Below are 13,421 nucleotides of genomic sequence, written 5' to 3' on the forward strand. Positions count from 1 at the left end.
GTCCATCTACAACTAAAAAATAAATATTAAAAAAAATGAAAACCCAAAAGAATTGGGCTTGTGGCTCAGTGGTAAAGTGCCCCTAGGCTAAATCCTCAGTACCAATAAAAATAAAAATAAAAATGAAAAATTGCTGTGAGTAGTAAAATCCTTTGTCTTGGACCCAGGAGGCTTGAGTCTTCTGCCAACGTCTATGAAACTGTCAGGTTAACTTGTTAGCTCACAGGCAGGGTAACCTTGCATGCTTTGTGACACCAAACAGGCAAAACAGACACATGTTTGGAAGGAGTTGAAAAGGATACTTTGAAAAGATGCCAACAATCTGGCCCTTTTCAAGAGAAAGAAGAGAAAAGCCCTTGAAGCACCTGCTCTGGACATAGTAGAACCTCAGTTCCAATCCCAGCCCCATCAGTCTTACTGGGTGCCCTGCTGGGTTTGGTATGAATGGCACAGAGGCATCTGGCTGGCAGTGGGGACTGAGATGTACCCAGAACACACCTAACCTTGGGCCTAGTGGTGGGCCCTCACCCTGGTGTTGGCTTTCCCAGAAATGGGACCTCTCTTGAGTCTGCCTATGGGGATACAGTTTCTAATTCACACAGAAGTGGAGTGTCCCTTACCAGAAATGCTTGGGACCAGAACGTTTTGTATTTGGATTTTGATTTTTTGGGGGGGATTTTGTAATATTTGCAAATACACGGCTTGGGGATGGAACCCAAATCTAAACACAAAATTCATTCTGTTTCACAGACACTTTATACATATAGCTGAAAGTAATTTCATATAGTATTTTAAATAATTTGTTCAGGAAACAAAGTTTCATGGTACAGAATTTTCCACTTGTGGACCTCAAAAAGTTTCAGGTTGTGGAATATTTCCGATTTTGGATTTTCAGATTAGGGAGGTTCAACCTGTATAGACAGAGGCTGCCTGTCACTGGGTGACAAGTTACCTAGCTCCTCTAAACCTCCAGTTTTCCAAATTATAAAACGAAGACGATCATCTCACATGTCACAGAATGGTATAAGCATTCGGAGAAATAACTTATAAAAGGAGTTTGGCGGAACAGTCGTGGGCAAGAAGTGAGTTCTCCCTGGGGAGCTTCAGTTTCCTGACCTGTGAAATGGGGTGGTAACAGCACTTGCCGCCCAGAACGTGGTGCGCTGTCACCGAAGGACGCCTGGCACCACCTCCCTGGCCCCGCCACGCCTACCTTGAGGAGCTCAGGTGCCTGCCTTTTGAGTTTCTCCATCTTCCACTCGTTCTCGCAGGGGTTGAGCGAGGAGGGTGGCGCGGTGCAGGAGCAGCGGCAGTCGGTGCCCGAGCTCAGGGTCTCCACGGTGTAGAAGTCCTCCACCCTCGCGCGCCCGCTGCGCACCCGGCTGCACGCGTCCTTGCTCAGCGGTCGCATGATGCACTTGCAACGGCAGTCGGAGCCCTCCGACGTCATCCGCACCTGGTCCAGGTCACCGAACACCTGTGGGGATGGAGGAGTCAGGGGGCTCCGTGCGACGTCAGCCAGTGCCGTGGGGTGAGCAGGATCCAGCCCGGCTGGCCTGATGGGGGGCGGGGGTAAAGGTGGTGGTGCGGGGTGGTGGGGCAGCCCCTGCAGGGAAATAGGGCCCTTATGTGTCTGCACAGCTGTCACCCCAGCAACCTGGGAGGCCAAGGCAGCAGGATTGCAAATTCTGTCTAAGAACCTGGAAGATCTTCCCATCTTGAGGATTGCAAATCTGAGACTTCAGTAATTTAGGCAGACTGTTGCCTTAAAATAAAAAATAAGCTGGTCGTGGTTGTGCACATCTGTAATCCCAGTGGCTTGGGAGGCTGAGGCAGGAGGATCTTGAGTTCAAAGCCAGCCTCAGCAACTTAGTGAGGTCCTAAGTAACTCAGTGGGACCCTGTCTCTAAATAAAATGCAAAAAAGAGCTGTTAAGCACCCCTGGATTTCCCCCCTAGTACCAAAAAAATTTAAAATAAATAAATAAAAGTGCTGGGGATATAGTTCAGGAGTAGAGCCCAACAGACTTTAATTAATAATAATAATAATCATCCACAATAATAATATTATTATTAATAACATTGCTATTATTGCTACTATTACTATTAATGGCTACTATGGAAAAGTCTGCTGGGTCTTCAATAAGTCAAACAGAATTACCATAAGATTTTTTAAATTTTTTTTTGTATTGGAAATGGAAGAGAGGAGCATTCTACCACTGAGATATACCCCCAGATCTTTTTATTTATTATTTTGAGCCAGGGTCTTGTTAAATTGCCCAAGACCTTGCTAAATTGCTGAGGCTGGCCTTGAACCTGTGATCCTCTTGTCTCAGCCTCTGAGGTCATGTGGATTATAGGTGTGTGTCACTGCTCCTGGCTGATCCAGTAATTCTTTGTTTGGAAAACAGGTATCCAAAGACCTGTGTGAACATTCATAGCAGCATTATTCAAACAGGCACAGAATGAACACAACACACATTCCAGCCACTGAATAGTTAAACAAAATGTGGTATGTAGACACAATTAAATATCACTCAGCCATAAAAAGAAGTGGGGTACTGATTCAGGCTGCAACACAGATGAGGCTTGAAAACATAATGGTAAGTGAAAGAAGCCAGACACGAAAGGTGACATATTATACAATTCCATTTATATGAAATATCCAGAATAGGCAAATCCAGAAAGACAGAAAGCAGACTAGCAGTTGGAAGGATTCAGAGGGAGAGAGAAATGGGAGTGGCATTTAACAAGATTTCTTTTTGGGGTGATAAAAATTTTCTGGAACTACAGAGTGGTGATGCTCACACAACACTGTGAATGCACCGCCTCCCACTAAACTATATACTTTTTTAAAAAAAAATAGTACTGGGAATTGAACCCAGCATGCTCTACCACTAAGCCACATCCCCAGTCCTTTTAAATTTTTATTTTAAGACAGGATCTTGATAAATTGCCAAGGCTGACCTTGACCTTGCAATCCTTCTACCTCAATCTTCCAAGTCACCAGGATTACAAGCCTACATCATCATGCCTAGCATAAAATGGTAACTTTTATGTTACTTTTCTAAAATGTAATATTTATTTAATTGAGCACTTACTTTATCCTAGGTTTTACAGGCATTATGTCCTTTAATAATACATATGTGAGGGTATCATTACCTCCAAAGTTCTAACCATGTGACCTGATGCTCTTGCTCTAATCTCTCTTCTTACTGCCCTTCCCTTCTGATGGCTTACTCCATTTCAGCCTACGGTCCTTTGCATATGTAATGCTCTCATCCTAAAACCTCATCCCTTTCACATTCCCCTGGTTTGTTCCATTATGCTGCTTATTTCTCTGCTCACGTGTCACCTCCTCTGAGAAGCCTCCCCTGACTATTCTTTATGGCCTTATTCAGTGCTTTGCTTTTCATTATGTTACCACCTGAAATATTGTACCTCTATTTGCTTATTTTCTTTCTTTCCTTCTCTTTTTTTTAAGAGAGCGAGAAAGAGAGAATTTTTTTAATATTTATTTTTTAATTATTGGTGGACACAACATCTTTGTTTGTATGTGGTGCTGAGGATTGAACCCGGGCCACACACATGCCAGGCGAGCATGCTACCGCTTGAGCCACATCCCCAGCCCTCTTTCCTTCTCTTTTATAGGCAACATTAGAGACAGGGTTTGGCTGGGAGTTTGGTTCGTTAGCAACCATCTCCAGCACCACCACCAACAAAAAAATATATTATTTAAAGATAGGTGCTGTGTTTAGTGCTCTCCTGTACCCCAGACTGTGCCTACTTGACCTCTGCTGAGAGTAGGAGCTCCACAAGTATCTGCTGGACAAGCAGGCCACCTTCCATAGAGAAGCCAGAGAGCATCAGAGCAGGTGCCTGGAGCCTGGAGCCCGGGGAGACCGTGAGCAACTCCACCTTTCTGTGCCTCAGTTCCTCATCTGTAACATGGGCTACTGCCTCTGGGGCTGTTATGAAGGTGAGTTCAGGGCCCAGCATGTATGAAGTGTGCCTTCTCTACGTACTGTAGGTTAGTAACGTAGGTTAAAAAAACAGGTTCAGCCGAGTGAGTCACAGGCTCGAGGTCACACACCTCTGAGGTAGAAGATCTGGTTCCAGAATACAATCCACAAACCCCATACCACTGCTCTTACTGACTTATTCCCCATGTCCTGAGTGACTTGAAATGTGTTACACAACCTTGCTGAGCCTCGTTCCTTCCCATGGTAAAAATGGAGGATTCTCCATGACCAGCTTCCTCATGGTGGGGATCCAACCAGATGACATCAGCCCTTCCCTTTTCTTTCTTTTTCTTTTTAATATTTAATTTTTAGCTTTAGGTGGACACAACATCTTTATTTTATTTTTATGTGGTGCTGAGGATCGAACCCAGCCCTTCCCTTTTCTTTCAGCCCCCTCCTGGGGGGACACACGGAACACACCGCCCAGGTGTGCTGCTCACTGGTCACTGGGGGCAGCAGGGCTTTGTGCCTGTGGGAGTCAGCCTAGGGCGTCCCGCAGCCTGCCTTGCCCTGACACACCTCTGGGCCTTCGGCCCCTGGGCAGCCTGCCGCCTAGCTGGCCCAGCTGCCCACACTGGGCTCTGGGACCTTGGCCGTTATTCATGGCTCAGTCAACAAACTTTGCTGGTCTTGGGGCTGCTTGGCTTTTCCCGAAGGCCCCCAGGACTCAAGTGAGCTTGTGGCTCCCTCGGGCTTTCTGCCAAGCCCAGGGCTGTGGGTGTCCTGGGACCTTCTGGGAGGGCCTCGGGTACCCCACTTCTGCTCAGTCATCTATTTGAGCCCCTGGTCTCTGCCAGACCCTGCGTGCTAGCTAGGGGTACAGAAGAAAGAGATTGAGGCATCCTCTTGACCTTCGCAGCCTTGGAGAAGTGTCCGGGTGAACTCCAAGAGCAGACAACTCAGAGGAGGCCCCTCTGGAGGGCGTCTCTCAGGGGGACAAGGGCATTCTGGGAAGTCAATGAGACCAGTGAAAACACCCAAGGGCTTGGCTCTCCGGGGGCCTAGAGGTGGCTCACTCTGGCTTGTGTCTTTGGGGGCCAGGGTGGCAGGAGGTGAGGCTGGTGTGAGTGGCAGAGCCCAGTTCTTGGAGGGTCCTGCGCTGGCTGAGGATCTTGGCATTTTTCTGGAAACACTAGGGAGCCTCGGAAGGATTTTAAACAGCAGAGAACCAAGGTCGGATCCACACCACAGGAAGCTCACTCAGGCTGCTGCGGGGACAGATGGCAGATATGCGCAGCAAGCTCAGGACACGCAGCCCAGAAGGCATTTCTGGAGCACTCCTTCAGCATTGGGGCAGGGGTAGAACACAGTCATGGGCCACCTACAGCTGTGTGCTCTTGGAGGGATTACTTAACATCTCTGGGCCTTCATTTCCTCATCTGTAAAATGGGGGTGTTACTAGTGCTTACCCAACAAAGGTCTGTGTGAGGACTGAGATGGAGTCCCAGAGCACACTGGGTATCACCTATACTGCAGCTGTCATTCTCACTGTCAGTAGTCCTGAACGGGCGTTGGCTGTTCATTTCTCTGTGGGAGTGGAAGATATTCCCTTTCTTTCTTTCTTTCTTTCTTTCTTTCTTTCTTTCTTTCTTTCTTTCTTTCTTTCTTTCTTCTATTTTTAGCAGCATCCTACAGGCAAGGAGACAGTTGTGGAGCCATCAAATGAGAGGATGAGCCCTTGTCGTGTGGACTTCCCTGCTCTCTGAAGCTGTGCAGGAGGAGGGGAGAGTGGGAGCTGAGGAGGGTGGCGAGGGGTGGAAGGAGTGTGTCACGGCCACTGTGGGCCAAGTCTCTCCCGCCTGTGAACACTGACAGCGAGACCTGGGAGCCTGGGATTCTCTAGGCCTCTGGGAGTGCCCTAACCCTGCCTTTTCTTGCCATTCCCAAGATGGGGTCAAGAGCCCAGTAGGGCCAGGCTCAGTGGCACACGCCTGTCATCCCAGCAACTCAGCTGAGGCAGGAGGATCGTGAGTTCAAGGTCAGCTTCAGGAACTTAGTGAGGCTCTAAGCAACTTGGAAGACCCTGTCTCTAAATAAAATATAAAAATAGGCTGGAGACGTGGTTCAGGGGTTTAAATGCTCCTGGGTTCAATCCCGGGCCCTAAAACAAGCCCAGCAGGTAAATGTGGTTGTGTGCTGTGTGGTCAAGCCAGAGAGGCCTCCCCAGGACCCGCCTACCCAACACCCACCCCACCCGCAGCAGCCTCCACATTAGGCTGCTACATTCCTTCCCTCCTCAGATGAGCTGCTATGTCCTGCTGGGGGCGGCCAAGGCCCTGACACAGGCCAGGAGTTGGAAGAGGTCCTCTGCTCCCAGCCCTGGCTGCCAGGAGTCCAGGCACATCCCATGAAACTGAACTGGGGACAGCATAGTGCCATTTTTAAGTTTGGGAGTCTGGAAACCATCGGTGCACCCAGAGCAGCGGGCAGGGATCTGGCACAGAATAACTTCTCTGAAAGGTACCTGCTTTGGCCGCTGAAAACCCTCCCTCATCTTCACCCATTGTTTTCTATCCCTCTTTTTAAAAAATATTTTTTAGTTGTCAATAGGTCTTTTATTTTATTTATTATTTATTTATATGTGGTGCCGAGGCTGGAACCCAGGGCCTCACACATGCTAGGTAAGCGCTGTTATCCCGAGCCCCAGCCCAGCCCTTTCTATCCCTCTCTGCTATCACCACAACCTCATCTTAGGAATAGAGAAGCTGAGTGTCAGAGAAGACTAGGGGCTTTCCCAGGGTTGCACAGCACAACCAGGCTCCAAAATCTGGGTTTACGTGTCGTCCCTCCCAGGACCACCCACAGTCACCAGACAAGGGCTTCTCCCCAGCAACTGAGCTGGGACAGATGGGTCTGCAGAGCAAGGGGCCCTGGGGGGAATAGGGGCTAGGTCTTCCCTGGGCCTGACCCACCCTGCCTTGGCAGGAAGACTAGAGTTGCAGCCAGGTAGGAAGTTCCTGCCTCAGTCGCCCTCCTCCTGGAGCCGTGCTCTGTGCTGCTGCCAAAGCCCCTATGCGGTTTTTATGCTGAAAAATGTCCAAGGAAATCTCACAACGAGATGGCAAGAGGGTGTACTTGAGATTTTTCTGAAGAAGAGATGGATAAATCTGGCCAGAGTGGGAAGGGAGGGTTCAAGCTGTGGAATGTTCTAGCAATGGGGGAACAGGCTCGAATGCTGTCATGTTGAGGTTGGGGCTGCCCTTGGCTCTTAGAGCAGCCCAGCCGGGTGAGACAGTTTCCACACAAAGCCTTTCCCTGGAGCCCACTGTCACTGGACACCTCCCCTGGATCCCACAAGCACAGAAAACTTGATCCATCCAAGACCAACATCCATCCAGCCTTCTTCTCCCAAACCTGTGCCCACCTACCTTCCTGCCCAACCCGGATTTCTGGATTTCTTTTGTTCCCTGCATGACCTGTCAGTCACCATGTTCTTCAGGGTCTTCACCCTAAGTGTCTCCTACCTCTGTCTACTCCAGGGACACAGCCCTAAGTCAGGCCGCATGAACTGTTGTCTGGACAACCAATACGGGAGCTTCTTCTCAGTTCATCTTCCAACGCTCTTCTTTGATGATCAGTGTTACTCTTTTGCTCCACAAACCTCTGTAGCTCCCTATCACCCCCACAGGTTCTAAACAGTGGGACATGCCTCAGAATGACTTGGGGTGCACTTGGAAAATGCAGGTGTCTTGACCCTACTCACCACCCCAATTCTGACTTTCTCAGGCTCCCTAGGCCATTTGGATGAGAACTAAATGCTAAGAATCTTGAAGCTCTAGGAATCTCCAAACTCTCACGTTCCCTCTGTTGATACCCAAGCAGCCCCAGTTGACTCTGTTGAGGGCTCAAGTCCATCGGATATGAAGGGTCCATGAGCCCCTCAGCATGTTGGCAGATTGTGCATGATTGTGAATGTAAGCGCTGGACACAGGGTTTTCCACAGGGAATGCTCCTCAGGGCTTTGTTCTTGTGTCCCAGTCAGTCAGGGTGTTGGGTAAGACCTTCCCTGCAGAGCCCTGGTGGGGACTGGCCTCATGCATTGGAAACAGGAGGAAGACTCCCTCACTCAGCCGCTCTCCCAGCTCAGGAGCCTGCTTCCAATTACACCCACAGGCGGAAACTCTGGGAGCAGAAAAGAAGCAACACCTAAGCCCCTGGGACAGGCCTGGAACATCTGACCCAGCCTGGGACATCACAGCCTGGCTGCTCCAGCCCCTTCTGCTCCCCTGGTCTGGCTCCCGCAGCCCTTGGCCTTCACTCGGTCTCCAGGATCCTGGACAGAGGGATGAACAGACACTCTCTAATGCATGCAGGAAGTAAGGTGCAGCACCCCTTCTGCAGATGTGAAAGCTGAGGTAGAGAGGGGAATTCTCAGCCCAATCCAAGCAGGTTCCCTGGGGTCTTTGGTGCCATTACTGGGTGTCGTGTGGTTACCTGTCCTTCCATCCCAATCTTCAAGCTGGGCAGCCCTTCAGAAATGCTGGGGAAGCTGTGAGCTCCCTTTCCTACTCCCAGGCTAGACAAAGCACTTCCTTAGATGGAAACTCCGAATTCTATTTAGGACAGACATTGCTATAAATGTGAAATTAAAACACAGTGAGCAAGAAGCTGGCAGAGGAGATACCAACAGAGTTCCGTGGTGATTCCTGGGGGTGAGTTGTCCCAGCATCCCTAAAGATTCTGGACAGGAGGGGAGACTGGACCTCCTGATCAGGAATTCTGCCTGAAGAGAGGTCCATTTAACCCTTTAGAGTGCTAATCCACTTCAAGGTCCAAGCTGGCCCTCCAGGGGCTCCCCACCAACCGGGGAAAATAGGACAGGCTCAGAGAGGAAGGAGGGGCTGTTATGGGGGAGGCAGCGGTGATAATGAAAACAGCTCTCTCAGAGCCTGCAGGAGTCTGGCCAGGCTAAGGAATGCAGAGTACATTCACCCATCACTTGATTTTTATTTTCCCCAGCTGGCTGAAGTGGCACATGGGTGGGAAGTGTCTGGGGGAGGGCTGTGCTGGGTCCCCCAGCTGCTTCATCCTCCCAACTCTTGGATGTGCCTCCCCACCCCACCAGCCCTGGCTTGCCCTAGGACAACTAAATACACACCCCCCCCCCAACCTAGCAAGTGTTTGGCTGACTCACTACATAAACAGGGTGTTGGGTTTTCTTTGTCTTTGCTTTGTTTTGGATGTGAGCCCTCCCTACAAACTACAGCCCTCTGCATAGCTCAGAGAATACCCTCCCAGTCAAAGATCAGAGAAGCAAGAGGTGACAAAGCACTGACCAGGTTATTTGGGATTTTCTGTTCTTGTTCTCTTACCTGAGCTCTCCTACCTGAGTCATAAAGGGCCTCAGATTGAAAAGAAGTGAGGGGGGGGGCGTTGTTTTTCAGATGGGGGAAATGAAACCCAGAGATAGGCAGTGATTTGTCCAAGGTCACACAGCAAAAGAAAAGCTTCTGCCTTTTACCTGCCTATGGGCAGAGCAGATCCACTTCAACTAGGAAAGAGGCTGGAATGACATTAAGAGAAGTCACTCTTGCCTTCATGTCCTGTGAACAGGGCCCTATGGATCTCTTTCCTTCAGGCTCATCTTCATCAGGTCATTTTCAAACACCCTTAAGGGAGCCCTGCTCTGACTGACTCTAAGTGCTTTCTCCCTGCACATTCTGGATCTCCCACCCCCTTTTGGGATCCCTATGATAAGATTCCATAATTACAGAATCATTTATTGAGCATCTACTAGGTTCCAGGTGTGCTGCTAAGCATTTTACAGGCATAATCTCATGGAATCTAGAGATCATCAACAGCAGGGAGTGGGTACTATTTTTGTTCCCATGTTTACAGGTGAAGAAATGGGGGCTCGGAGAGATAAAGGCACCAGCTGAGAGAAGGTATGGGATTTAAATTCAGGTGTGCCTGACACGGGAGCAGGGAATAGTTTAGGTCACTTCTGGAGATGCCTCATCCTCCAGAGAGTGCAAAAAACAGCATCAGGACCAGGACAGTGGAAAGCCCAGATGTGTTCACTGGGAGATTCTGGGTCCCTACCCCCGGCCAGAGAGCCTTGACTTAGCGCCTACCACAAACTTGAGGGTTGCTGGGTAACAGTTGCCCTGGGGTCTGCCCCCACGTGGTCATCCTCCCGTGGAAACCCCAGAGCTCCTGGGAATCCCCTCCTTGGTTCTGGATTTCAGTGCTGACTTCCTCCACACATCCAATTGGGTATCAGCACCCCTTCCTTAGGCTCCGGGTCCCAAGCACCCCATCCTCTCCAGCGCTTCTTCCTGCACATGCTCCTCTCCCAAGGTCCTCGCTCCCATAGCTTCCTTGCTAAATCCCAGGTCCTCGCTCCCCTTTTCTGGGTCCTCAACTCCCTGCGGGTTGCACCCTCCTTGGCCGGCACCCCCAGCAACGCGCTCCTCGCACGGGACCTCTCCCAGCTGCGGCAGGTCGGAGGGGCGCGCATACCTTACTGTTGGCAAGCACCGGGCCAGCCCGCAGCAGAAGCAGCAACAGCGGCAGCAGGAGCAGGGCCATCGGCCGGGGCGGGAGGGCGGCCGCGGCCATGGCACCCGGGCACGATGGCCGGGAGCAGACGCTGGGAAGCTCAGAACGCACAGCAAGCTCCGCTGCGCAGCTGGCTCTGCCGCCCCGCGCGCCCCCTCTGCCCCAGCTCCCCGCCCCGAACCCCCTCGGCGCCGCTGGGGCGGAGCTAGGGCGGAGGGGTTCCCGCCCCGCCCCGCCCCGCCCGCGCGGGGCCTCCCTGCCCTCCCGTGGCTTTCCAAAGGGCATCCCTGCCAGGACGCAAACAAGAGTCCGGTTCCCAGCCCGCACGAGAGCGAGGCCAGAAAGAGCAGTGCGGACTCCCCATACGGGTCGAGGTCCTATTCTGTGAGATGAAGGACCTTGGAAGTGTCCCTTAACCAATTTGAGCGTCAGTTTCCCCGAGGTAAAATGGAGAAAATCGCCCTTCTGGAGGGGCTGTGAAGTTCCAAAGAACGATGTTCCCAGCAGATGAGCCCTTGCGCTCTCTCAAGCCATCCCCCTTCTGTCCCCGGGACCCTGCTGACTCTAGTCTTCTCAAGTCTCAGCCCCTTCCCTCTCCGACCCTCCTGTGGGCTCCCAAACTCCAGCCCCAACTACCTTTTAAACTCCCCCTCTTCTTCCTGTCCCCCCGGAACAGTCCGGGGGCAGCCCAAGTCTCAGGATCCCCGCTTATCTTCTCGCCCTGGGGGTCTTCATTCTCAATTCTTCACCGAGATGCCTTGCTGCGTCCCTGTAACCAGATCCTCTCCATCCTTCCTAAACCAACACCCAACTCACACCTTCCTGAACCTCGCCCTGGTTTGTCTTTGGTTTTCCTTATTTCACTGGGGACTCCTTCCCAGTCTTTTGAAAGCCCTTCCGCCTCTGAACACCCCTTGGGGCTGAAGCCCCTCCCTCTTCCTTCTCTACCAAGTCAGTGTACTTGTCACTCTCCTGGGCTCAAGACAGATCAGCTGTGTGCTTACCTGGCCTTGTAAACTTGTGTTGCACTAAAAGGAACATTTACTTGTGCCCTAGATGCTGCCACCGCCCCAGCTCCCAGCTTCCCACCATCTTCATTTTCTCTTCACTCCATGGAACTGCCTTTCTGGTTTGACACAAGTTTCCCTTGTAGGAAATAGGTCATCAATGTGCACACTTTCATTCTTTCCAAGAGTAGCTGACTCAGCCGTTCTCAAAATGAGGTTCCCTGGCCAACAGTCTCAAGTGTCACTTGGGAACTTGTCAGAAATGAAGATTCTCAGGTCTAAGCCCAGCTACTGAATCAGAAAAAGGTTCAGCAGCCCAGCAATATTCAAAAGTTCTTCAGGGCTTGAAGACCAATGACCTAGCACAAATAGGTGCTCAGTGACTCTCAGCCGACTTAAGGAATCACATGTAGGCTATGTAGAGTTATATGCCTCTAAACTGGGCAACTCAGGAGGCTGAGGCAGAAGGACTGCAATTCAAGACCAGCCTCAGCAATTTAGTGAAACCCTGTCTCAAGAAAAACAAATAAAACCCAGACACTAGTATTGCTGTATATATAAACGTGGCTGTATAACCAATGTGAACCTGCAATCTGTACACGTGGAAAAATAAGAATTCATACCCCATTTGAATCAAATGTATGATATGTCAAGATCATTGTATTGCCTTGAGCAACTAATAAAAAAAATAGCTGGGGGGCTGGGGATGTGGCTCAAGTGGTAGCGCGTTTGCTTGGCATGCGCAGGGCGCTGGGTTCGATCCTCAGCACCATATACAAATAAAATAAAGATGTTGTGTTTACCGAAAACTAAAAATAAATAAATAAATAAATAAATAAAACCCTAAACCCAAATAAGTGGTATAAAAAAAAAAACAAAACCCAAAACGATCTGGGGATGTAGCTCAGTGGAAAAGTGCCCCTGGGTTCAGTACAGAAAAAGAAAAAATCACATACAGGAGGCATTCAGTACAATTTTCAGTACAATTAAGGATCTTTTATAACTAGAGATCTCCTTCATAGGGAGGTGTCAAAATCAGGCTTAATGTGAAAAATCAATATTGTGTTTTTATGTACTCAGATGATCTCTGAAAGGGCACACAATATATTCATATGGGGGTTATCTCCAAGGAGTGGGGATCTGGTTGGCAAGAACTGGAGTCAGAAGAATTTCTGTTGAAGACTTTTTTTGTGTGTGTGTGCATTCTGTGGATTTTGCAACTTGCTCCCTATTAAAAAACAAAAAACCAAAAAGACAAAGCGTACTTAAATGTAGCCAGGCAAAGGTTCTCTTTCTCCCAGATGCAGCCTGGTTGCCTGGATTTCTAGGAGAGTAGTACGTTGGCAAGTCTGCTGTCACTAGGAGTTCTGCCCCCTACTGGCCATTGCGCGACACAACCTGATGGTAACCTGGGGTGTCCCTCTCCTTGTTCCAATACCATGGAATCTTCCACTTCCTTAAATGTGCCAAGCTCTGACTTACCTTTGGGAACTTTTGCTTGTGCTGTTTCGTTTCTTCAACTGGATATCTTTCTCTCCACCCAGTCTGATACACTCCTACTCATTCTCTTCACCTTATTTGAATGCTCCTTATCCCAGAAAGCCACCACCAACTATAGTGAGCCCTGTTGTACATTCCCCCAGGACCTGGAACTTCTGAGTTCTCAATTGTAAGACTTTCATGCCATTGTGGGTTTGTGTGATTTCCTGATTTGATTAGAGTATGTCTGCCTCCTCCACCATAGGATAAGTTCCCCCTAAAGACGCTGATGCCTGCCTTGTTCTTTGCTGTATCCTTTTCTGGTCCTGTTTGTTTGTCTGCTTCTGGCCTCAGGACCATTCCCCATCAGATCTATCCTTATTCTTTCTTTCCTTACCAGCTCTTCTGTCTTG

General features: G+C 49.9%; 1 protein-coding gene across 1 annotated transcript in view; it reads right to left on the reverse strand.

The window, feature by feature from the left end:
• OLFML2A (olfactomedin like 2A) overlaps positions 1-10,701 on the reverse strand; it is a 29,052-nt gene extending 18,351 nt beyond the window's left edge. The window contains exons 1-2 of the mRNA XM_081281571.1: positions 10,484-10,701; positions 1,214-1,477 (exon numbers count right to left, since the gene is read on the reverse strand). Of these exons, the coding sequence (XP_081137697.1) occupies positions 1,214-1,477; positions 10,484-10,582 (363 nt within the window). The 5' untranslated portion in view covers positions 10,583-10,701. The remainder of the gene's footprint in view (positions 1-1,213; positions 1,478-10,483) is intronic.
• Between the last annotated feature and the right edge of the window lie 2,720 nt (positions 10,702-13,421).

Source organism: Spermophilus citellus (genome assembly GCF_964194105.1).
Source record: "Spermophilus citellus genome assembly, chromosome: 2".
Taxonomy (NCBI): domain Eukaryota; kingdom Metazoa; phylum Chordata; class Mammalia; order Rodentia; family Sciuridae; genus Spermophilus; species Spermophilus citellus.